Here is a 26,949-nt window from a genome sequence, read left to right on the forward strand (position 1 = left end):
ACCAATGATGTAGATCATGGGGTAATGTCATGTCTATTTGTCTACATGGACTTATCTTTGTCCCTATCCAAGAGGCACCCCTGCATTACCCACTCTAGCAGGAGGATTGCCCTTGAGGAGGGATTATCTATCAAGGTCCATCTCTCTGTCTATCTACAATCAGTCAGTCTCTCTGTCTACGTGTCTATCTTGTGTGATCTTACAGTCACATGTCTCTGACACTCTGTCTATCAGTCTATATGCCTCTCTTTTGTGGATTAGCTACCCACATTCTCTTGGCATTTTTTGTCTATGTCCCCATTTATCTTCTATCTGTCAGACTCTCTCATGTCTATCTGACAGTCTCTCTCTCTGTGGGACCACTCTACTGGCTGATTACCTCTCTCTCTCTCTGTCTATGATCCACTCTTGTCCCTACCCTTGTGGACCCATATGAGGATATCACTTGAGGAGGGGTGTCTTAGGATCTTGTCTTATGTTTCTGTCTTTCAGTCTTAGTCATTTTATCTTGGCTTGTCTGTCTGTCTAGTCATCAGTCATCAGTCATCAGTCTCTTCATCTTGCCTTATTATCTATCTTTGTCATCTGTCATCTTGTCAGTCATGTCCTCCTAGTATCACTTAAGGAGGGTGTTGAAACTAAGTGCTCACTAGGAGTACTTTTACTAAATGCTCACTAGGAGTTCTTTTAGTCTTGGTCATCTCAGTGTATGCCATGTGGCACTCAGGGATTTATCCCATATGCACTCATGCTCAGCTCTTGTACTTTCCCCCTATATATTCAAGGGGTCACATCAATGGAAGTATCTCAGTGTGTCTTTGTCTTCTCTCACTTCAGTTTCCAACTTTAGTCTAGCTCACCATGTTTCTAACAATATCCACAAGATAAATTCCATGTTGCAGCACCCTAACTCACTCGGGAAGCTATTACTTGGTGGCAGCATTGGTCACAACTTCACACAGACCCCATCACAGGCCAATTCCAATTTGATTGGGCTACTTTCGTGGCTGACCTCAAAGCCTGTTTTCTTCCACCACAAAACACTTGAGGACGAGTTTTACGAACTCACTCAGGGTGGTTCCCCTGTTTTGACCTATTCCAACAAGGTCATTACAATGGCCCAGCAGTTGGGCATATTGGAAGAAGATAAGCTCAAGCAGTTCATTCGAGGTTTAGACACTAACATTAGGTACCCACTTAGGAATTTTGAGCCTCAGACTTATGCACGGGCACTGACCCTCGCTAAGAATTAGGAACTGATGCTGAACGGAGGTAAGCCCAAGCAGGTACAGTCTACTCCTAAGCGCCAACAGGAGTCATCTACCCAGGGTAAGGGGGCTAAGAACAACAGACCCAAAGGACCGAAAGAAAAATTCTCAGGGTCAATTGGGCAATAAGAAGGATTTTACGTCCAAGAAGACTCCTAAGGAAAATGCTAAGGAGGACATCACTTGAGGTTATCTCGAGCCAAATGAACAAACATGAGTAAGGGAAGGAGGTGAGGGCACCAAAGGAGGGCCATCAGGTCATCCCATTGTAGATAACAAGACCATGTGCATCTCCCACCTCTAAGAAATGTCTTCCATACACCGCGACCTCCTCACTATCCTGTGATGATCTCTGTAACCCCGTGTCAGTGATGTCCAGCTCTTGTAGTCCGATAGGGTCCAGATCAAGACATGAGACCTACTAACTCCCCGTCCTGGCGTCAAAGTCCGCAAGCAAGAGGACTTCCCCTAGCTTTGAGAACTCCATAATATGCCCATATGGCCATGCTATGTGGCATAAGGGGAGTGGCTTGGTGCAAAATAACACAGCAATGTGAATGAATCTGTCCCTGGTAAGTTGTATACACACCCAAAGTTACCGTATATCCTCGTCCTTCCAGACAATGCTGAGAATCTGTCAAAGATAGGGCAAGAATAACAAGATTGAAGAACCGGAGGTAAAGGTGAACCACCACGAGGAGGAGTTTCGGACGCTGAAAGAGACCCAGATGCAACAACAAGCGATAAGGCCACCCCAGTGAAGGGGAAAGCCCTAAAGGCTACTATCAAGACCATACAATGGAGGAAGGGGAACTGAATATACACAAGGGTCTAAAGCTGCTGGAGGCTGCGAGTGATAAGTTGCGGGAAGAACTGCGAGTGATAAGTTGCGGGAAGAACTACAGACCACCAAGGAAGATTGGGAAGAGGTGGTGAAGAAGCACAAACCCCCATAGAGCATCATACATGAGATTCTCAAGGAGGAGTAACGCAAGAAGGATAGGGCCCTCCATGTGCAAGTGCAGGGGCTTCCCCTAAGAACGACGCTTTGCCAGATGATAGGAGTGGACGGGACCGTTTCCCCCCCCCCCCCCCCCCCCCCCCACTTCGCACTTACATGGAGGGTAGGGAAGGATATGACACAAGAACGGCCCCTCATCATCAGATTCCCTCATGCCACCAGCAGACATGCCTTCTTAGATAGACGGGCTGCCCTCAAGGGAACACAGGTGTACATGGGGGATGATCACCCCAACACAGGTGACACACCAACGTAAGGCGATGGTGACAGTTCATGAGGCCCGTACGGTGCGCAAATGAGCTGTCTACGACGCAGATGCTAGGGTCATTATCATTGAGCACCCTCCCAAACAAGGACCCAGAGCCTATGAGACCAAACACCTGAGGTTAGCAGCATGAAACTCCAAAGGCACCCTATAGTTGAATCCAGAAGGTTTGAGAGAGATTCTCATAGGTAGGGATGTCAATTTCTATACAAAGACTCATCTCACAGCCCTGAGGGGTGTTTACCATACATGCTTGGGTATGAGTGGGAGTCAAACTTTCCAAGGCAAGACCCACAAATCGAGAGGAGTACATGTCTCGGGTGGGGTACCTATCCTTTTTAGACCCCACCTCCGACAGATTCTCAACATTGTTCGGAAGGACGAGGATGCACAGTATCTTTGGATGCGGCTACAGCTTACCTAGGACAGAGCCATCCACATTGTTGTGTGTTATTTTTTTGCACCGAGCCACTCCCCTTATGCCCCACAGCATGGCCAGTCACAGTACATGGGCATATTATGGAGTTCTCACAGCTGGGGAAAGCCATGCTTGGAGACTTCAATGCCAAGATGGGAAGTCAGCATGTCCCATTACTTGATCTGGATGACCCTATCAGACTACACGAGCTAGACATCACTAACACGAGGTTATAGAGATCCTCATAAGATGGTGAGGAAGTCCCGATTTATGGGAAACATTTCTTAGAGTTGGGAGCTACGTCGGAGGAGGTCCCAATGGCCCTCCTCTGACGCCCTCACCTCCTTCCCTTACTCAGGAGGTACTAGCACCGTGGACTACTTGATGGGATCTCCGGCTTTGGCACACCTACTCTTCGACTTCTCCATCCCGCCACCCCCCTTTGAAGTTGGCCATGCCTACCTCTCTTTCACTCTTGCACACCAGCCGTCCCCCTGCCACCACTACCGCCCTTCTCACATTACACCCAGGTCCATTTTGATCACGAGCTTGATGGTTTTTACTCTGACCACATCTACCACCAACTCCAAGATGTGGATGCTGCTACTGTCCCCCTACCCGCCCTCGCATCACATCTCCCCACCGTACTCCACACCTCTGCCACCACATCTTTCATCTACACTCGACGGTCTACCGCAAAGCCACCTTGCAGTTCCATGCCCTGCAACTGTTGGTATGATGAGGAATGCCAAGCCACACGCTCCCGTCTCTTAAGCATGAGGTACGGATTGGGCAAATCACGAAGCATCAAGCCCAATAGATTTCTCAACACCTCACCCAACGGCAAGAAACGGGAGTTCTACGCTTGGAAAGAGGATGAATTATACCCAATCTTGTTAGGGCCGAACTGCAAAGAGGCCTAGAAGAAACTCCGAGAACATCACCCCCCCCCCGCGGCACCTATCACCCACCCAGACACATGGCAATCCTATGCACGCTCCCTCTATCATATCCCCCATGAGCCACCTCTACCCCCACCATCAGATCCCCACCCCACCACCTCCACCTTCATCACAAAGGGCATGGTCTTCAAGGCCATCCGTAGACTACATAATGGGTGGACCCAAGCTATGAGGGAGTACATTTCACATGCCGATGATACCCTAGCACCCCTACTAGCGTACATGTTCAATAGAGCCCTTTGTGAAGGATTTCCACCCTCTTGGTCCATCAACACCATGACCCCCAGCCTCAAAGCCGAAGATCCACGTGATCCTAATATTAACATGACGATCATGATTGGCCACACATTGGCCAAACTCTATGGATCGGTGCTAGAGGCAAAGCTGAGTTCATTTGCAAAGAGACAGGGATGCAGATTGTCAAAACAGGCAGGCTTTCGGAGGAGCTTCTCTACCCTTCTTCACCACATCTTCACCCTTCGTGCCATCATCGAGGAGGGTAGAGCACGTCATCACAGGGTTTAGTGCTACTTTGTGGATTTCCGCAAAACTTTTGATACTGTACTCCGAGTCTTCTCCTACACTATCTACCGGAGATAGGAGTCCCATCTAACATGGTTTGGAGCATCATCTCCTTCTATGAGTCCGTCACTGGATAAGTGAGAGTCCTAGGAGGTACATCGCAGGAGATTTCCAGCACTATTCGGGTGAAACAGGGCTGCCCTCTATCACCCACTCTTTTTGGGCTCTACATTGACGAGATCTCGAGCTTCATTGACACATTAGGCGAGGCTGGTCCCACAGGCATATTGATCCCCCTACTACTTTATGCAGATGACATCGTCCTCCTTTCAGATTCGGGTGGAACAAGGCTGCCCTCTATCACCCACTCTTTTTGGGCTCTACATTGACGAGATCTCCTATTCGGGTGAAACAGGGCTGCCCTCTATCACCCACTCTTTTTGGGCTCTACATTAACAAGATCTCGAGCTTCATTGACACATTAGGCGAGGCTGGTCCCATTGGCAGGCATATTGATCCCCCTACTACTTTATGCAGATGACATCGTCCTCCTTTCAGATTCAGCCAAGGGGCTCCAGAGACATTTGGATGCCTTACAGGACTTTTGCACTTAGCGCGGAACCTCACTCTTAACCTTAGTAAAACCAACGTAATGGTCTTCAATACCTCCTGCCCCTTCCCATCCAGATTGAGCTTCACATATAGAGGGGATCCTCTGGACATTGTCTCATACTATGTCTACCTCGGTGTCACTTTCAGTGGCCCACGGTTCAGAATGCTTCCCACAACACATTCCAGAGTGACACGCGGATATGAAGTCTTGAGCTTTCTTGAGCGGCAGTGCTTCCAAGCACATTCCCAAGAGCCCAGGATGAAGGGTTGCCTTTTTGACACCGTCCTCACACCAGCCTTAATGTATGGAGCAGTTCTGGGGGCAGATTTATCCGATGAGGATTGCAGCAAGTTGAGAGGCCACAGGTCATGAAGTTCATATGATCCACAGCAAACCGTAAGTCCCACACCATGTTATCCAGGAAGAGTGTGCTGTAGCCCCGATGGTAGCGGTTGCACTCTTCCAGACAATGACATACCTCCATCGCATCAGTCGCATGGATCCCCACAGTCACCCGAGGCCTGCCCTTGAGTACTTGAGTACTTCAGATAGCTAGCACTCGAGGGCCACCCTGGATTATCTGGTTAGATCTTCTCAGCCTCTACACCCACTACACATGGATCACACATTCAGATCTCCCATTGAAGATGCACGTCTAGAGAGATCACTCCCTCATGCTCATTGAAGATGGATTCATGCAGCAGCCGGCGACTTGAGTGTTAAGTGTCCCACGCCATGCGGATTGTGATTGGCCAGATACGGGTTCCATCCCATCATCTCACAGTGGAGACAGAAAGAGCTAAGTGCGTCTTTAGAGCCGGGAGCTTACACAGAGACCCAAGGAGGAGAGGATCTGCCGATTATGTCACACAAAGGTTGAGACAGAGGAGCATTACATATGTCACTGCCTTATATGCTATGAGATCCGCGGGAGGTTTCACCGTCTGTTCCATGAGGGATTTGGCCCACTCTACAGATCATTGACTTCCCGGAGAGCAACGTTTTCTAGGGCTCTTCTTGCTCGAGCTCCATAGACACACGGACACTTTAGAGCTTCGGCCCCAGCCACCCCGACCCCTCCCTCCATAGACACACGGACACTTTAGAGCTTCAGCCCCAGCCACCCTGACCCCTCCCTCGCTAGCCAACCATCACCAGCTTCTTCCGGACCCAGGGGGAGGACACCCATGCAGTGGATCCTGTGGGCCCACCTTAGGCTGCTCGGGACCCACCTCACCCGAGAGGAGTTACCTCGGACTACGCCTCTGCATTCCAGCATGCCCAATGCCCCTGGCTCCCCGGACATCAACCACGACCTCATCAACTCAAGATCCAGGACATGCTGCATCGCCATTGAGATACCTCTCCACGTGACATAGCTGAGGGAGACCTCTCGGTCATACTCATTAGCCCCATGCTTGATATTTTGGAGAGTGGTATACCATCTATCAGGGGTTGATGCTCCTCTCATGTTTAATGTTCCTCGTATTCCATGATGAGATTTCCATGGACAGTTTTGGATCATTCCAGTGAGATAGATTTGTTTTGTTTCTATTTTATTTTCCGTTCCATGATGAGATATGCCAAACATTATTGTATTACTTTGGTCTCATAGGCCTATTGGGTTTTTAGTAGACGCTTCATTCTTTCTTTCTTTTTCATGAGGTCAGATTCCATTCCTAGTCGCACACGGGAATTTCACCCGGCTACACACACACACACACCATACGAACCACACACACACACACCCGAGTACCACAAGGGGGTACCACCCTTCCAACTTTCTTTCTTTCTTCCAAATCAGTAATTGAAACATGCCTTAATCACCATTAAAGTTCTTCCACTAGCACTCATGTAACAGTTGTTTATTGCAACCAAATCTCTCGAGGTGACTCAAGGAAAAGCCAGATCATCAAGAAATTGTTGAGCCAGTTTGCAAAATTTGCAGCCAAATACTATCCCTCATTAGAAAAGAGAGCCATGGTAGGTTCCTTCACACTTTTCCAACTAATCACTCCATTTCCAAGATGTAACGGGTACTCCTGTTGCATTTATCATGGCTACCTGCCCAATTACTATCACAAAAGCCTTGTAACGAGCTGAGCGGCGTGTCCATAAAATATTTCAAAATGATTTCACAAAAATGGACTTGCTTAGGGTCTACTTGCTCATTTTACTGACAATATGAGATACATCTAGTCTAGTCATCAAAAGATCAGTCAATTTTTACTTTAGTACGATACAAACTGCTACCCAGAAACTCCAACTTTTATTCCCTTCCATTTGAAGCAGAAATGGGCTTTTAATTTACATGCTAAACTCCTCAAGCAGCACCCTAGTTACTTTGATTGGCTCGAAAAAATCCTAAATTTGATCTGCAATACTTTGAAGCTAAGAGAATAACTCCTTGGCATACTTTGATTGGCTAAGAAAAATCCCAAATTCAATATGCAATAATTTGATGCCAATGGACTGCCTTGAATTACAAGGCAGTAACACTTACAAGTTGCGAACTGATTAACTATTTCTAGGCCATACAGATTTTCTTTAAAACCCACACGGAAGAAACTAACGAGGTCAGCAGGGCCCTTGACCAAGTGGGTATTCAACCACGCTCGCCAAGACGGGGGCATTAGTTCAATTCCCGACATCTAAGCTGTGTGCATGCTTGTGCATGTGCATGTGTACAAAAGAGAGAAGAAAATAACAAGATTTACTCAAGAAAATCTGAATTAGAAATAAAAGTCCAATTTCACACCTGGCTCAAAGTCAGGATACTATGTGGCACAAAGAACATATGAGCAGCCTGTTAAAGAAAACAGACAGAACAGTTCTCAAAATTAAAGTATCAGGAGCAACTCAACAGGAAAAGATTGGTATCAGCAACTAGTTGCATACACTTTCATATGTGTCTGCGTGCATGCGCATGCGTGCGTGCGTGCATGGATATGCATGTATGTATGTAGCCAAATCCTTTTCAGCACCCCAAGAAGACTTGAAAAAGGTGAACTACAGAAAACTTAACAATAATCTTTACCTGGGGAACATGATAGAATGACAAAAAAATGAGGACTGTGGAACATTTCAACACCGTTTTCCAAGCCTGTATCAGGAACGCAAGAGTTCAGAGTATTTTAAAATGCAGAATTATGCATGCCTTCCCACATAATAGCAAGCTTAACATCATAGGCTGATTAACCTAAAAGCTACCTTCTCAAGAGTGCCTAATGGCCCTTGCCTGGCAGGACGCCCTTGGAACAACACCTAAAGCTCTACAGCCAACCACAAATAAGCAAAAAGAAGAAAAGTACTGATCATAAAATTTTAAAAAAATCCACTATATAATGTAAAGATGTTCTTGTTCTTTCCTACTCATAAAAGAAAACTTTGAAGTTTTTTTTTTTTTTTTTTGAAAGAGAACTGCACTGAACGACAACAATGAAGGTTACAATTTACATGCACATTTGCCAAGTAGGTGGCAGCAACTACTAGAGGCAGCACAGCCCCTGTAAGCCCATGTCCAGAAACTGTAAGGTCCTTAAACCATAGAATTCCACCCTGGAAAAAAAGGGTTAAAATCTTTAAAATTGTTAATAGTTGCAGAGAAGCCACAAACATGCAAACCTCCTTTTTTGCAATATTTTTAGAAAGTTAAAAAGAGGGACTAAAAGTAAGGATGGTCACGTAGCGTGAACAAGCTTAGATGAAGGGATACACAAACAGAGGTCTTCATAAGGTTATGCCTATAGAGCCACATCTCAGCCATTGGGCTAAAAAAAAGGCTTTAGTAAGGCATGTGCATTAGAAGCCTTGTGAATGATAGACGTAGAAAGCTAGAGGAGTAAATATGCAGTGCTGCGCCAATGAGGTGATAGCTCAAGTGGTGAAGGTGTTCGCCTAGGACCAAGAGGTCTTGGGTTCAAGATCCTCCTTGGTGCTTCCTTAACGGCACCCCCTACGGGCAATGAAAAATCAATAACTACGAGAGGATCTTCGGCCAAAGGCCAGTCAAAAAAAAATTATATATATATATATATATATATATATATATATATATAGATATAGATATATATGTGCAGTGCTGCACCATATGTCACCATTTGGTCACCCAATTGGTCCACCTGTGCTTTCTTATCATGTATGTACATTGGACTGGTGTCCATGGCAGTTGTATATGCCGGAGATTGATGCCACTCATGTGATACTGTGGACTTGGCTTTCCGTTGGGACTTGTGCGTGTACATGCCCGGAAATGCTTGGTGGATTGGTGTTCCATTGGGTCTAGTACCTCGTATACTTGCCTGTAGCACATCTATTTTGGTACAGTCTCATGAACGGGAACTGTCCATACCAATGCTGCATTGCATAGCATCTTTATGTGCTTGCTTGCAATTGAAATTGCATGCTGTTTTCATGCTTGCTTGACCAATGTGTAGTTCCGGGTAAGGGGACGCCCGCCCGCGAACCGTGCGTGTGAAACTGTCTGCTGACATGGTTATGTGGCATGTGACAGGTGGTAAGTATTGGTCATAAACCTAGCCTTAGGCGTTAGCACTAATTTATAAATGAGTGTGTATACACTTCATTAAGTTTTGGGCGACCAAAACTCACTTATAAATTATGACCAGCCCCATGTTCACACACACTGATGTCCCAAGGTGGACATAACCCAATGTCCACCGCCCAGACCTTATCCCCTTTGTACAAAGGGAGTAACCAGCCATGTGTCCACTCTAGCTTGCTCCACAAAGCACCTACCTGCCACCTACACTGGACAACTCACCACCTCACTACTACTCCTCTCTCTAGAGATTGGCGCCTTCCTTAAACCCAAATGAAGTGCTTCCACCACTCATGTCACGTTGGGTATCAGAGCTTGCAAGTTATCCAGGGAGAGAGATGCATTAACATGTGTGCGTTTCACGTCATCCTACGTGCTAAGTCTTGTGTGTTAGCGTTTGTTGGCATCTAGTCACACTTGCATTAGGGTTTTCTGCACCCAGGTTTGCGTAAGTATATGTGTGTTAGGGTTTGCAGCCAGACTTGTGCATTAACGTTCACATTTTCGCCATCTTTTGCATCTAGGGTTTGCAGCCAGGTCAACCACAACTGTGTCTAAGGTTTGCGTTAGTTTGCATGTGTCTAGGTCTAGTAGGTCAGTGTCTTCCATGGTAGTGACTCCATCACCAAATTGTACCAGCAACAAGAGGAAATGTGGAAGGAGCAGTACCATCAGGAAGATGAAGAACACAAAGCCAAAGCGCAGCAAGCCCGAGAAGAACAGTACCATCGTGACCAAGAAGCTCGAGAAGCACAAAAAAAATACTGTCAAGCATGGGAAATCCAAGAAGCCCAAGCGCATCAAGCACAATAGCTCGTCTTCAAGAGCGTATTCTGTTGGGGTAAAGGCATTATGCCCACCCTTATAGTGTGTACAAGCCCATAAGTTACAGTACATAGTACACTTAGTACTTTTAATGTACTAAGTGCACTATGTGTACTAGTGCAATATACATGTGTGATAGGGAAGTCACACACAAAACACTTGGTGAGTTGACTTATTCCCACAACTCTCTCTCTCTCTCTCCCTTGCTTCTCTGTGTATGTCTCCCACACATGAACTCTAACCCTAACTCTCCCATTCAACTGGTATCAGAGCTAGTTATTTTTCTAGGGTTTCGTCGCTGCAGAGAACCTGCGTGTGCTGTATGGATCTGCGTGTTACATCATAGCAGGGGTTGGTCGCCTGTGAGTGCTGGTTCTTGTGTGTTGGGCGCAGCCTGTGTGTGAAGAGGCCAGAAGCGACCAGATACAAGCGCAGGCAGCGCAACAGGTAGCCTACGCTGCCCAGCAGGCGCACTTCAGCGCACCAACAACAGGCGCACCTCAGCAGACAGCCTCCACACGTAGTGAGTGTGGTAGCGGGACACCCAAGAGCACGCCTCCCTCTGAATTTTTTTCTGTCGCCCCTGCGCCGTCTGTACCATGCTGCTCGTCCAGCCCCGTACTAAACATGCTGTATACCAGCTGCCGGAAATTTCTATGTGGCATAGCCGGTTGGGACACATGAGTGTCAAGGGAATGGAGCAATTGTCTCGTTTGGGTTACTTGCCTTCTCTAAAGTTTTCAAGTTTTCAGTTTTGTGAGCATTGTATATATGGTAGGCAACTACAGTGCCCCCACAAGAAAGCTCTTGGACAGAAAGATGCTCAGTTAGAGCTTGTGCATACAGATGTATGTGAGATGCCTCAGCTTTCTTTGGGAGGGGCAAAATATTTTGTGTCTTTTATTGATGATGCCACACGCAAGGTGTGGGTTTATCCTCTTCGTTTGAAGAGTGATACATTCTCAGTGTTTCAGAAGTTTGTTGCTCATGTTGAGAATCAAACTGGCAAAACACTGAAGGCTTTGCGAAAGATTATACGCAGCAATGATGTCATTTTTGATGAAACATGCATGTATAAGGAGCCTGCAAGGCAACAGGAGCCTGGCAGAGTCATCTTTGATGATGATGGACATCATGGACAACAACCAAGGGCTGTAAATCAGCCATTACAGCAGCAAAACCAGCCCTTAAATGGTGCTGAAAATGGTCCAAATGGACAGCCAGAGATGGCAGAAGATATCCCTATGGATATACCACAGTTAGAGGAGATACCGGGCATGATTTTTCAGCCTTATGGCATGGAACAGGAGCCACCAATGGGTGATATGCAAGCTGGACAGCAACCTGCAAATGATGGTCATTGGGTACGGAGGTCCACAAGACCCTCCAGAGCCCCTGACAGGTTTGTTCCAGGGGTTGACTACTTGATGCTTACTGACTGTGGGGAGCCCTCATGTTATAAAGAGGCTTTACAGAGGGCAGACAAGGCTCTTTGGGAGCGTGCCATGAAGTCAGAGATGGATTCTCTGCACAAAAATGGAACATGGAAGTTGGTGCATTTGCCTGCAGGCAAGAAGGTTTTGCCATGCAAGTGGGTTTACAGGCTCAAAGTTGCACCTGATGCAAAGCCAAGATACAAAGCCAGGTTAGTGGCTAAGGGCTTCAAGCAGGAATATGGTGTGGACTTTGAGAAGATCTTCTCTCCAGTGGTCAAAATGACCACACTTAGAGCTGTGTTAGCTTTGGTTGCGCATGATGATCTGGACTTGATTCAGATGGATGTGAAGACTGCTTTTCTTCACGGTGATCTCCATGAGGAGATATATATGCAACAGCCAGAGGGTTATGCAGTGAGTGGAAAGGAGAAGCTTGTATGCAAGCTGAAAAAGAGTCTTTATGGGCTCAAACAGGCACCAAGAGAATGGTATCATAAATTTGATACATTCATGAAATCCCAGAAATTCAGGAGAAGTGGCATAGATCACTGCTTATACACCAAGAAAGCTTTGGATGGCAGTCTATTGATCCTCATCTTGTATGTTGATGATATGTTGATTGCCGAGAAATCTCGTAAGGAGATGGATGCCTTGAAGCAGAGGCTGCATCAAACCTTTGATATGAAGGATTTGGGTGATACAAATCACATTTTGGGTATGCGGAAACTTCGGGACAGAAATCAACATGTGTTGTATTTGTCTCAGAAGGAATACATTGGCAAAGTTTTGCAGAGGTTCAATATGGACGGGGGGAAGAAGACTAGTACTCCTTTGCCTCCATATGTGAAACTCAGTGCTATGGACAGCCCACAGTCAGATAGTGGCAGGGCTGATATGGCCAAGATTCCGTATGCTTCAGCTTGTGGCAGTCTCATGTATGCCATGGTTGCTACTAGGCCGGACATTGCATTTGCAGTGGGAGTGGTTTCTAGATACATGGCCAACCCTGGCAAGAAGCATTGGGAAGCAGTGAAAGGTGTCATGAGATACCTGAAGGGCACACAGGATATGTGCATTTGTTTTGGCAAACAGGATGCATTAGTGCATGGTTACACGGATTCGGATTATGCCAGTCATCCAGATAACCGGAAGTCTACTACCGGTTATGTGTTTACATTCACAGGAGGTGCTGTGTCATGGATATCCAGGATGCAGAAGTGCACAGCCTTATCTACTACACAGGCCGAGTATATTGCAGCCACAGAGGCTTGCAAGGAGGCATTATGGCTATCTCGGTTAGTGGTTGATTTGGGTTATACAGGGGATATTCCATTGTTGCATTGTGACAGTCAGAGTGCCATCCAGTTGGCAAAGAACCCTGTCTTTCATGCAAAGACGAAGCATGTGGATGTGAAGTATCACTTCATCAGAGAGGTGATAGAGAACAAGCAAATTCAGCTTGTTAAGATTCATACGGATGACAACCCGGCTGATCTGTTGACAAAGAGTTTGCCTCCGGAGCGGTTTGCTCATTGCAGACACCTGATGGGCATTGGATGAGGCCAGTTTCAGCCTTGATATGGCCTTGTATATTATCATGTACATGCTGATTTTTTCTTTTCCTTTACTTAAGGGCACTTTGCCTTTAAATGGGAGGTTGTTGGGATAAAGGCATTATGCCCACCCTTATAGTGTGTACAAGCCCATAAGTTATAGTACATAGTACACTTAGTACTTTTAATGTACTAAGTGCACTATGTGTACTAGTGCAATATACATGTGTGATAGGGAAGTCACACACAAAACACTTGGTGAGTTGACTTATCCCCACAACTCTCTCTCTCTCTCTCCCTTGCTTCTCTGTGTATGTCTCCCACACATGAACTCTAACCCTAACTCTCCCATTCATATTCAAGAGTTGGAAGAATATGAAGTACAAACAAGAGAAGAAGAATGTAAAGCCAGGTGCCTTAAAGAATCAGAGAATAAGTAGGCAGCATTTCGAGGGCCATTTACAATCAAGGAAGCACTGGTGGCATGTAGACATATTTCCCACTTGCAGCCGCCTAAAGGACAAAAACAGAGGCCGGATATGGGCTGATGGCCAATGTTTTGGCCAGCCGACACTGGACAGTTGGATCAAACAAAAGGATGTAGCAAAGCTACATCATGTGCCCGAGTGCTTCTCCAAGTTTAGCAGCAAGTGAGCAACGGATGTGACATGCATCAGTCAGGTGATTGCCATGTGGACATATTTCCCACTTGCAGCTGCCTAAAGGACAAAAACAAAGTCCAGATATGGGCTGATGGGCAATGTTTTGGCCAGCCGACACTGGACAACAGGGCGCTCATGAGTGAGCCAAGTGTGGACAGCTTTGTGCACGGTTGGCACAGTTTGGACAGCTTTGTGCACGTTGGCACAATTGGCCACAGTTGGTAGAGTTTGCAAAGTTCACCAACTAGCCAACCCTAGCAGCTGACCAGCCCTATATAAGGGAAAGTTGAGGTGGAAACCCTAGCAAACAAGCTTGTCAAGCAGCCTGCTTCAGAGATGAAGTCTCTTCAATTGCTGCAGATACCTTGTGGCATGTCAATGCAATTAAAAACAGCACTCCATAATGCAATTGAAAGATAAGGGGTTACAACCAAAAGGTTAATCAGCACGTTTACCCAAATGTGTTAAGAAAATATGCATTACGCATTCCAAGGACAGGAATCCTTACAGTAACAAAGCCCAGATGTTGCTCCAGTGCCATTTTTCTCAATGAGTACATGATTGTCAAAACAAGTGGTATCTGCGAAGTCCATGACAACTGTTACCAAAACATAACTTGAAGCAGGCATCAAACAGATGACAAGAGCCAAAATGTTATAACCTACCATGGAACATTTAAGATTCAAAAAGCTAAGACTCAACAGACTAGTAATTATAATTAAACTCGTTATTAGCTCCCGTTAGATTCTTGTGAAACTTTTGAATCCCTTCTTCATCCATCCACTAGAAGGGAGGAGGTTTCCCCCTACCCCACTTGAAGAGTACCACTCCATAACCACAAGCCATTTTAAAAAACATCCATTTCCTGCCATCAGCTTTTTCCTCATGAGCAAGGCTTCATAAGTTCATGAGTGTATGCAAATTTCTGTAAGTTCATAATGAAACCTTTCCCATAGCAATACCACGGTACCTCTAAATTTATGCGCACAGTCCCATGTTCAATGTGTAGCCAAAGATAGAAAGATCCTTTAACCAGGTTTGACAATAGATCAAAAAAAGAAGAAATGCAATCTTTCAGTTTAAGCTGTCTAGTCGTCATCAGCACTACAATGCTTAGTGTTAAGTACTTGTGACAGATATCATTCATACCAGTGGGGGAAGCTACAGGGAGATTTGGACCGCATGCAAAGACGTCGAGAGGCCTTCCTACTCATCCAGCAGCAAGGCCCCTTCCTCTCCGACAGTGCAAGCAACCTCACTTGGCACTACAGGCCACCAGTTTGGCTTACACACACACAGACACACCCCCCCCCCATGAGGTACTTCCCTCTGAGAGTGGCCAGCCATGGAGGGGACTACCCTCACTAGTGTTTCTCTCTCTTGAGGGTTCTGAGCATGTACTTCATCCTGTTGGCTGTTTTTTCATATAACTAATAGAAGGATCTATTTACCGGAAATGGAAGAAGGGAGGAAAGAGAAGAAGAGGGGAAGGAAGGAGAGGAAGAGGAAGAGATGGAAGGAGAAGGAGAAGGAGAAGCCTGCAAGGGCAGCGGGGCCTGGGCTGTAGGAGAGGGCAGTGAGCGCAGCACACAGGCTGTGGGAGAGGCGCAAGTTTGCCAGAACATGTGAGGAAAATTGGGCAGAAGAGACGAGCAGAAACAGGGCGGAATGAAACTGTGACCAAAAGGAGAAGAAAAAAAACCCCCCCAAAAAAAAAACACAACCTAAAATTTGGATGAAACTGGTTTCATGAAGAATTTCCCCACTTTGTAGAAACGTTTTGCCCAAATTTATTGACTATGGTCGCCATTGGTCAGCTGAGGGTGTCGTCACATTGCCTTCGGATTGAGACAGAGAGGGCACAGGGCCTCCCAGGGGGCAAATGATTATGCACGCTATATAGCACAGGGGAGATAGAAGCATTACATACTTAGATGCCCAGTCTACTATGATTTAATAGATAGGCAGACGCTACCAGGGATTTGGGCCCTTGTCACAGGTGATGCATTACAGAGATCAGAGATCTCTAGGACTAAACCTGGAAGAGCTGAGGCACCACAGAGATAGACTATTGAGGCAACAGCCCAAGAGGTAGGATATCACACAAATAACTATCACGGAATTTTTTGGCCCTCACCAGCAAGCCCAGGCTGACTCTCATCCCACACGAGATCAGCCGGGACAAATTGACCAAAACAGGGCTAGATGTCCCCACCGAGTTAGCACCCCATGCACTCCGGGGGGTCCTCCAAGAAAGAGCACGTGCTCCAGAGAGCCAGACGTCCCCAGTCCCGAAGACCCAGACCTTCCACCCGACAGCTCCAGATCCACGGACTTGCTTCAGCGACAGAGAGAGGCACTCCCCCAGGTAGTGGACATCAAGGCCAGATACTCAGTCCATAAGAAGAAGGACACACAATGAGTTCCGACACATGAGGATCTTCTGCTGCCCACTATATTTTACCTTCAGAGCCTATGTGGTATGTTGTCCTTTCTTTCGGCAGCTAGTTTTTCTTTTTTGTCCTGGCATCCAGTTTATCATGGATCACATGTAACATCTTCTCTGTCTCAAATACCCTTCAGGTTCTTTGTAGATGTTAATAACACCCATCTTTCTTTCTTTCTCACGAATCAGTCTCTGTATCTCCGTCTCGTGTAGAAAATGTGCAACAAATTTCTAGTCGTCATACTCTGACTCGGCAAAGGGAGCACATCCTTCTCCAAATACGTAGAGGACTCTAGTGTTATCGTATGCTAGGCATCAGAGGATAGCATGCTCCTTACTTTCAACCTTCTGCATGTCACATACCATACATATCCACATGGGATACACACACACACACACAGAAGGAAGCCGTTGCTCTCACCTCAAGCTCCCACTGTCAATCCTAAACCATCCTCCAGGGCTCTTGGAAATAAGCGACCTCTACTGCCAACAGCATGCTCTCAATTCTGGCCAACAATAGTCAAAGTGCATCCCACATAAAGAGAACATGATGAATCATTTGCACTCAGTATTATATGCTCCTCAACCGTACCTAAAATTATTACTCCATTCATCCAAAGCTCTTTATTCATATACAACTGCAAATGATTGCCATTTCCGGCCTCCATTGGAAAGAGATAAATATTCAGCTCCTTAATGTGACATTGACTACAGGCCTGCGGAGCTTTGGTTGTGATAATTTTGAGAAAATCAACTGAGTAAAAATTGCACAACATGAGCAACACAAAGATACTTTACAGTTTACCAAGATCAGATTGCAAATTTAATCTGTACAAGCACTAAGGAGCCAAGATGAAGGGGCTCTCTCTTGTTAGGAATATCCCTATATTATCCAAATAACATATCGAATCGTAAGATAACACCGTAACTCCACATAAGGGGTTTTACAAATTTAATTTTATAAAAACTTTGCAGAAATATTTAAATAAAGGGTATTTTTTTGTAATTTTGGGGAAAAAATGTAAAATCATTATTAGGAAAGGGTCATTATGCACAAAAACAGGTAAGAGTTTTTGTAAATACCCTTGGAATGCACGTGATATGTACCTGATTTTTAAATAGAGACACCCTACCCTTCCCCCCCACCCCCCCACCCCCAACACCCCCAACAATGAACAGCTTCAAACCAAGCTTTGTGTCCTAGCACACATTTTAGCAAAAAAAATCCATGAAGAATGAAGCTATTGGCCATGGCTTCACCAATACTATGGACCACTAGCATTCACAAAGCAGAGACCACATGAATCATAACAAAATACTGAAAAACTTGGACATAAGCATTCATTCTGGGTTTTCAAATTAAATTTTTTATTTTTAAAAAAACAGAATGCATGCCTTACTTGAACACATGCCATGCTGAACAAGTATGACTGTCCTACCTTTATATAAACATCAATTGCACAACTTGCACATGACACTATACATGCTTTGCGGACAAGGGTATACTGTCACACAAATGTATATTCCACAGGCTTTTATTTCTGCATAAATGCAAATGGAAGTTTACAGAATATTAAGCTCGAACCTGTATGAATATTCCTGGGCCAATAATCCATAGAAGGCTGGGAGATCTTAATTCATGTTGTCGTTTCCTTAAATGTCCGTATTCTTCTAGGAACTTGCCTTGCAATGCTCCTTTTGCAAGCCGCTCTAACTGCACTGTAAAGAACAATATTTGGAACTCAAATAGTGCAATGATCTTACCATCAACAAACTTACTTCTTAATAAATGCAAGACACCCACACATTTCATGCATTAGGCTAGCAGCGCCCAGAAGACAGATACTCCTACGCAACCAGGAAATTCAGCAACCAGCGGTGAATTTTAGGTGCCTTTAGATAGCAGCAGATTCAGCGAGCTGTTGGAGGAGAGTTGAGTCCACTGCTTCCTTCCAAGCCTCATTAGCACGGGCAGAGAAAAGGCTTGCAATTTTTCTGTATTTTCAGCTTTTGCCATCTAATCTTCTGTGTTCCCATGTCAATAAAGCAAATATTTCACGAGGAGAAGCAAAGAAATAAAGAAAGAAAATGTTATTAACGTCTAACAAAAGACCACAAGGGTCTATGAAACTATGGTAGTCCATCAATATGTATTCATCGCGCACAGTGGCATGTGGCAGTGACTTTTAAAATGCTACAGCCTACGAAGACTGTGGAAGCGGTAGCAAGATTCTTATCATTTATATGAAGATTCTGCCATATAAGAAGAGCGCAAACACTAAGACCTCCTACCTTTTCTTTATGAGAAACGCCATTTTGAAACTGCATAATGGAAGAGGTTAGAACTAGAGATCATGAGGGGCTATAGAGAGTTTTTGCTTGTGGGACAGAAGATAATTGCCCTTATCTTATCTCATCTTTTCAATGAGGCTGTTTGCCAAGGCTTTCCTCAGATTTGATCACCCAACTCGATTACTTAAATCCATAAGGATTGGGATCTCTTCAAACTGCACTATAAGTCTATAACCATCATGGTGAGCCACACTATGACTAAGGTCTTGCCTCGACACTCTTTTGCACTCTATATTGATGAGGTGATTGTTTTTAATGAGAGATCGGGGGGGCTGATTCTGTTGAAGATAGGCTCTTGTTGCCATTATGTTGTATGTCAGATGATATCGTGTTGAATTTCTCTTCATGGAAAAGGATTCAAAAGAAATTGCAGTGTACTAGAGACCTTATGTCAACACAAGGATTTGAAAATAACCTCAGCAAGACCAAGGGTAACCAATAGAGGTAATGGACTAATACACATACCCTTGGTTAGTTTATTCTAGCCCACGCTCAATGTAATGGGGAGCGTGTATCTTGAGATGATTAACCATTGATTTGATTAAACACACTAAAATATGAAACCACGTAAACTCAAGATCATAACCACTCGCTAGGGGCCAAAGATGGTCAAGTCCTCCTTATGGTATTGTATTGATGTGTACAAGCTTGGAATGACCAAGAGCTATCTCCACAGGCTCATTTGCATTATCTCATTGATTTAATTAAACACACTTAAATATGAAACCACGTAATCTCAAGATCATAAACAATCACTAGCGGCCAAAGATGGTCAACTCCTCGTTATGGTATTGTATTGATGGGTACAAGCTTGGAATGACCGGGAGCTACCTCCACCGGCTCATTTGCATTATCTCATTACAAGTGATTGATGAAAACAATCAAATAGTAGTCGTGATCGGTGTATTTGAATATTTGCCACAGGAATGATGATTAATCATGTTCTGGCCAAGTTTGTAGATATCTTTTCAAGAAATGGGCTACCTCACGAATGGAGGGCCATACCATTGAGTTGGTACCAAGTGTTGAGCCCCCTTGTAAAAGTCCCCTTATGGATTGAGTAAGCATTAAAGATGCCATGTACCATATAGCATGTAAAACAAAGGTTCATAGCTCTGAAAAGAATGAATGTCACCACTACTTACATTTTGGTCCTAGCTTTTTAATCTGAGCGATTTTTTTATTTTGTATAATCCTTGAGGGAAATAATAAGGCTCGGAGAGCAATGGCTGAGACAAAAATTGTAGCCCACCTAAAACATTCAGACAAAAATGTCATTAAAAAAAGAGTTGAAAATGGAAGGAAAAAAGCAATTGTTAAACCCATACGACCCCCAAAATATATATATATAGGTCTTAAATAAAGTGCCTTTTGACCATATGATGCCACATACACCAAGAAAGTGCATGACACCTTGCTTGCACCACTACACCTTGCCACTTGCTATGTATCTTATGCATGACGGATACCCTTTGGACTTTCACCTTCTATGCATTTCTACCTTACAGCTTTGTACCAATTGACCTTAGGAAAATACAAACACTACTAGACCTAAGGTTTATGCTCACCCATTTACAAAATACATAGAATTCAAGATTAAGATTTCAACATGCCTGTGATTGTGATTCTACTTTGAATGTGATTGTGACTTGCTAGTTCCATTGATAAACTATGTCTTTCTATCGTACATGAAGTAGACATATATTCTATGGGATCAATCCATTATGACATAGAAGCATGAGCTGCTCTCATGAAAAGGGGGGGAGGATTTTGTCGTATGCCGTGACCCCATTGTGAGCCCTAGTCCAAGGACATGTCAGGCACAAGCTACGTAGGTCTTTCCAAGCCTTAGGTGTCGGTGTCTGTCCCTTAACCCACTTGGAAAAGAGTCGCATGTAGGTCATCCTAGCATACGAGTCAATAGCAAGCATTATAGAAGCATGTAGGAAGCATGGGCTTAGGCTAGCCATGGCCAGCCTTAGGTGGGCTCTCACAAAAGACAACTAGCCACCAAAGGGGCCAGCACTTGGGCCTTGGCTGAGTGGCCAGCCCATAGGCCTGTTGGCCAGCAGTAGAAGCCCATATGGGCCAGTCGGCCAGCAGCAGAAGCATGTGCAGCCACACATGTGAATCAATTGCATAAAATGCTATTTTTCAGCAAGTCGTGGACATGTAAAACAGACCAACAGCAGCATATGCAAACCGACTTGCAGCCTGTGCTCATATATAAGCAGCCCCTCAGTCCCTTGCATAAATCATCGCATTCTCTCATATTTTCAGCAGCAGAAACATGTGTGCTTGAGTCCTAAGGTTTGTACATACATATTTTCAGCAAAGCACCTCATTGTGCTTCAGCCCAAGGCATCCCGAAGTCCTCTTAGACATTCAGCCTTCAGTCTTGCATCTCCCTCAGCAGATCTGGGTGTGCATAGTTGCTTCAAAGTTGTCTTCAGTCCGCTTGATGGTTCAGCCGACATTTCGTCTACCTCATCCTTGCATTTGGCATTCCTCAGTCAACCATCATCAGTGAGTTTTCTGCATTGTAAAGAAAGTTCTTCAAAGCACTAAAGTAAATACTCATGCTTGCGGGAGGGGCCCCTTAAGTGGGTAGTTGGGACCCAATCTCGTGTCAGCTCTCTATCTCTACAGCTCTATCATTTGTATTAAAGATTAAAGTGGATTGCTTCATGCTCGCAGCTCACTAGCTGAGGTATGGAAGGTCAAGGAAGCCAAACGTAGGGTTGAAGAAGAACGGCGTCCTACAGAACTCGCAGCTCTAGGACATCAACACAAGCTAGATCGGAAAGCCATGCAACTCCAGCATCAGGAGACACAGGCAATGTTACATGCCAATCTGATAGCAACACTTCCCAAATTGGCACTTGGTCCCAATTCCTCCACCACCCCATCCACCACAATCATCCGTGCTCAACCAAACTTCAGTAAGTAATGATGGTAAGTGTGATCATTCCGCAATCACTCACTTCGTACATCAATTTGTTGCATATTTTCCATTAGCTAAGATTGCAGATACTCAAGACAAAGTCCATCTAGCGGCTCCGCATCTTACTAGGGAAGTCATTACCTAGTGGCAACATTGGTCAGGTCTTCATATGGATCCAACCACCGGTACAATGTATTACGTATGGGATACCTTTCTGTCTGACCTCAAAGCCAGATTTCTTCCACCCCAGTACATGACCAATCTCGAGGATGAGTTTTACAAGCTCTTCCAAGATGGAAGCCCAATGTTGGCCTATTCCAACAAGGGCATTACCATGGCACAGTAGTTGGGGAAGTCAGAAAAGGAGAAGCTGAAACAATTTCTCACGGGACAAACATCTGGTTTCCTGTACAACATTTCAAGCCCTAATGTTGAACGAAGGCAAGCCCAAGCAAGCCTAGACAAGCCCCAAATGCCAGCACAGCAACAATCATCATCCGAGTCGGGTAAGGGAGCATACAACAGCAAAGACATTAAGGACAATAAGGAGGAGTCTCACAGCAACTTAGGCGGTAAGGAAAACACAAAGGCAAAACCCAAGAAGACGTCTTAGGAGAAGACCAAGGAGGGCATTGCTAGAGGTTATCTCCAGGTTGAAGAGCAAAAGCGGTACCAAGTAGAGAACCGATGTTTCTTCTACCATCATGTGGGCCATGTTAAGAAGGATTGTACCAGGTGGCGAGAAAAATATCTAGAACCAAATGAAAGTAAGTATGTGTGCTATACGAAGGAACTACACCAAGAAGATGAAAAATTAGAAGCTTAATATAAAAAGATTGAATTGAACAGCTTCAAGAAAACCTAGGAATTCCTATGCCAAAAAAAGAAATCATTATTGGTCTTGAAAATCAATCTCAAGAAACCATGAGAGAAGATATGAAATAAATATCCCAAATCTTAGAGAATTTTTAAGATAATCAAATCATGAAAAGACTCATGAACTTTAAAGTATTGACATTTAAAAAGATTATAAGAGTGAGAGTTACTCACTTAGACTCCAGAGAAATAAGGTGAGCCCTTGAGAAAATTAAACTAATGAAATCTCAAAATTAAGACCCAAGAAAAAGATGAAGACATTGAGAAAAAGAGAAGAATAAACTTAGAAACCTTGAACCCAAAAATCTCATACCTTGAGATCTTTTGAGAAACTTTAGAAGTTGAAGAAAATAGAGAAGGATCCAAACTAATGGAAAACCTTAGAAATAGATTTCCCTTTTGGACTCTTGAAAAAGTTAAAACAAAGTGTAAGGTGACCTTAGTTCAAAATTCTAAAAAGGAATCTAAGGTTAGAAACCTTAAAGATTGAAAAGCTTGAAGTGACAAGAGAGTTGGAAAGGAAAGAAAATCCAAAACTAAGCTAACTTTTGAGTCGTATATAAGTTTGGGCTAACCATTAAAAGGTTTAAATGAAAGAGTAAGGGCTCTAGAAGAGTCATGACTCTATGCCCATGTGATGAGGTGCCCTCGGAATATAAAAATATATATATTTAACTCTCCACCACCCTCTCCTATAAATTAAGGGGGCCCTCTCTTTACTCGGGCATATTTGCTAATCTTCCCTACCTGTGAGATGCTTCTCTCTCTCTTTCTCTCTCTCCTTCTCTTACTTTCTATTGGTGCATGTGTTGGTGCTAATCTTCCCAGCCACCTGCGAGATGCTTCTCTCTCTCCTCCTCTTACTCTCAAAATTAAAACCCAGGAAAAAGATGGAAACATTGAAAAAAAGGGAAGAATAAATTTTAGTTTTCAAAAACCTTGAACCTCTTGACTTTTTAGTATAAAAGGAAGCAAGCCACATTAGGGACACTTGGATAACCCCAGCGCAGCCCTTGCCCGTCAAGATGCAGTATTATCGGGATCACTTCCTTAGGCTCACTGAGGATGGGTTCATACAGAGACCAGGCTACATGGATATATTTATGTCTCATGCCATGAGGATTGCCGTTGGTCAGCTCCGAGTTTCATCCCATTCCCTAGAGATCAAGGCCCACAGAGTAGCAAGGATACCCATGGAGGATAGGATTTGCAGATTATGCAGCAAAGAGGTGGAGTTTGAGGAGCATTATGTATGCCGATGCTCAGTCTGCTATGAGATCAAAGAGAGATACCATTGCCTTTTCAGAGAGCGGTTTGGTCCTATTAGCCGTATCATGGATTATCCAGACCAGAGATGCTTGCGCTTGTTCTTGCTGGAGCTATGACAACACACACAGAGCCTCCTCAAAGCACAAACCTCACAAGCTAGTTCAGCCCAGGCTGCCCAGCTCAGGATCACCAACTTCTTCTAGCCCCAGCATGCTATACCTACTCCACCAACAGATCCAGCACTTAATCAAACAAGGACAGTATCCAAGAGCAAATGGGTCACTCTACCGCGAGCCACAATGCTCCGAGACGACCTCGGCCCCTGGACCACGACCACCACCAATCCATCAGGCCCAAATCGATGTTATCCTTACACGTCACTGACACACGATGGAGACCTCTTCTTCTCAGCCTCTCTTCACTATAAAAATCTGTGGCCACCCTCTTCTGCCCGATGATGGATCTCCTCCATGGACCCCTCCCCTCCATAGATTCGGGATAGAGTGAATTATGATCATTCTTTTATACTTTATAGCATGCTCCCCAATTTGTTCTATGCATTTACCTAGCACTTAGCTTCAGTTACTGAGTTTCCAGTTTCAGTTTAAGTTTTGTTTCAGTTTTCCATGATGATGATATTCCATGGATACTTGTAATCATCTTTTGTCTCATAGGCCCGAAGGTAAGACATAAATATAACTCTCTCTCTCTCTCTCTCTCTCTCTCTCTCTCTCTCTCTCAGATTTGACATTCCCAGCTCATAGCTCATCGTTGTTTTCTTTTGTACCATGATGAGTTTCCATGGACAGTTTTGTATCACCCCAGTGAGATAGCTATGTTTATGTTTTATTTTCCATTCCATGATGAGATATGCCATGGATATTATTGTATCACTTTGGTCTCATAGGCCCATTGGGTCTTTAGTAGACGCTTGATATCTCTCTCTCTCTCTCTCTCTCTCTCTCTCTCTCTCTCTCTCTCTCTCTCTCTCTCTATATATATATATATATATATATATATATATATATATATATATATATATATATATATATATGTATGGGGCAGTACTAGAGGACATGATGAGCTCTATGGCAAAGAGGATGGGAAACAGAGCATCAAGCCAGGCAGGCTTCAAGAGAAACTTCTCCACGCTGGACCATATCTTTACTTTACGGGCCATCATAGAGGAGGCGAGGTCCTCAAAGAGACGTGTGTATTGCTGCTTTGTGGATTTCCGTAAAGCCTTTGACTCTGTTCCGCGATCTCATCCGATAGGACGCTTGCAGGATCTCCAATTCTCACATGAGATGATATGGGGTGTGATGGCACTGTATGAGGCAATACTCGGACGAGCACGTGCACCCGGTGGGACCTCGGGAGATATATGTAGCACTATTGGGGTTAAGCAAGGCTGCCCACTCTCACCTACACTCTTTGGCCTGTACATTGATGAGATCGCAATATTTGTAGATAGTTTCGGAGGTAGAGGTTCACCATTGGCTCAGACAGTAGTGCCCATATTGCTATATGCTAACGACATTGTCTTGATCTCAAATTCAGCCGAGGGTTTACAGAAACACTTAAATGCATTGGACAGATTTGCAAGGAGAGAGACCTTACGGTCAATTTGGGCAAAACCAAGGTTATGGTCTTCAACACATCTTATGCAGTCACCTCACGATTTTCTCACATACAGAGATGGCCCAGTGGATATTGTGCAGAAGTATGTGTATCTAGTAGTCACTTTTACAGGCCCTTTGTTCTGCATGACCACAACTGCCACTGACCGACTTGCGAGGGGGCACACCTCCCTAGCCCGTATGGGGGGAGAGTGTTTCCAGGCACATTTCCAGGAACCTCGCACTAAGTGCTAGCTCTTTGATACTCTAGTATACGACCAGCGGCCATGTATGGTGCAGCCTTTTGGGGGCCAAGCCTAGGGAAGGATCACTAGAGGAGCATAGAGAGGCTATAAGTGATGATGTTGTCATGCATGATTACAAGTAAGCCATCTGTACCACATGACATTCTACATGCACAGTTTGGGGTGGTCCTAGGGCCCACTGGTTACAGATGCCCTTTTTCACACCGTCACTTATATTCAGCATGTATACACGCTTGATAGAGATCGCCTCCCACGACTAGCACTAGACTCTAGAGTCCTGTATGCAATTATACGGTGTGAGGGAGAGGGAGCGATTGAGACGAGCCGGACTGCCCTCCTCCTCAGCGACACGGCCACCACCATTACCAACACACGCATGGTACTCTGAGGTAGTCAAGGGGTTTCATGCACATGGCATACAAATGGACCATCTCCCCCCATTTCAGTATAGCTTGGATTCCCCATACCTTGATCTCTCACGACAGGAGATCAACCGGATCATCCAATTAGATCTACTCGGGCTACACATACACCAGACATTGGTGTCTCCGTCAGAGATTGATAAGTGTGAGTTCTACAGAGATCACTTCTTGAGACTCTTTGAGGATGGATTCTTTGAGATCCCAGGATACATACAGATACACATGTCGCATGCTATGCGTATCACGATCGGCCAACTCAGGGTATCCTCCCACCGCCTCAGAGTAGAGCTGAGGATATCCCACATGAGGAGGAGACATGCACAGTATGCATCCCAGGAGCAGTAGAGGATGAGGCCCATTATATGTTCAGTTGCCCGGCTTACTATAAGATACGGGGGAGATTCCACTGCCTCTTCCGAGAGAGGGATTCGAACCACTCACATGGGTGATACAGTTTGAGGATCAGAGGTGTTTGGGCTGTACTTGATTTAGCTCAGACGACACAAGGATGTAGTGTTGAGGCAGCATGCCTCTTCCGAGAGGGATTCGAACCACTCACACGGGTGATATAGTTTGAGGATCAAAGGTGTTTGGGCATGTACTTGATGGAGCTCAGACGACATAGGGATGTACTGTTGAGGCAACATGC

At 44.8% G+C, this 26,949-nt stretch overlaps 1 protein-coding gene across 4 annotated transcripts in view; it reads right to left on the reverse strand.

The window, feature by feature from the left end:
* The window catches only part of LOC147623868 (ALBINO3-like protein 2, chloroplastic), a 69,595-nt gene that overhangs the window by 26,878 nt on the left and 15,768 nt on the right, over positions 1 to 26,949 (reverse strand). For all 4 annotated transcript variants that reach the window (XR_015269229.1, XR_015269228.1, XM_086820498.1 and 1 more), the window contains exons 2-8: positions 20,050 to 20,156; positions 18,138 to 18,271; positions 14,615 to 14,686; positions 8,526 to 8,627; positions 8,280 to 8,333; positions 8,107 to 8,172; positions 7,828 to 7,875 (exon numbers count right to left, since the gene is read on the reverse strand). Coding sequence is in view for 2 of the 4 variants with exons in the window: in XM_086820498.1 (XP_086676624.1) it covers positions 7,828 to 7,875; positions 8,107 to 8,172; positions 8,280 to 8,333; positions 8,526 to 8,627; positions 14,615 to 14,686; positions 18,138 to 18,271; positions 20,050 to 20,156 (583 nt within the window). In the remaining 2 variants the exon portion in view is untranslated. The remainder of the gene's footprint in view (positions 1 to 7,827; positions 7,876 to 8,106; positions 8,173 to 8,279; positions 8,334 to 8,525; positions 8,628 to 14,614; positions 14,687 to 18,137; positions 18,272 to 20,049; positions 20,157 to 26,949) is intronic.

The sequence above is a fragment of the Cibotium barometz genome, chromosome 26, assembly GCF_041138505.1.
Source record: "Cibotium barometz isolate CiBa-2024 chromosome 26, ASM4113850v1, whole genome shotgun sequence".
Taxonomy (NCBI): Eukaryota; Viridiplantae; Streptophyta; class Polypodiopsida; order Cyatheales; family Cibotiaceae; genus Cibotium; species Cibotium barometz.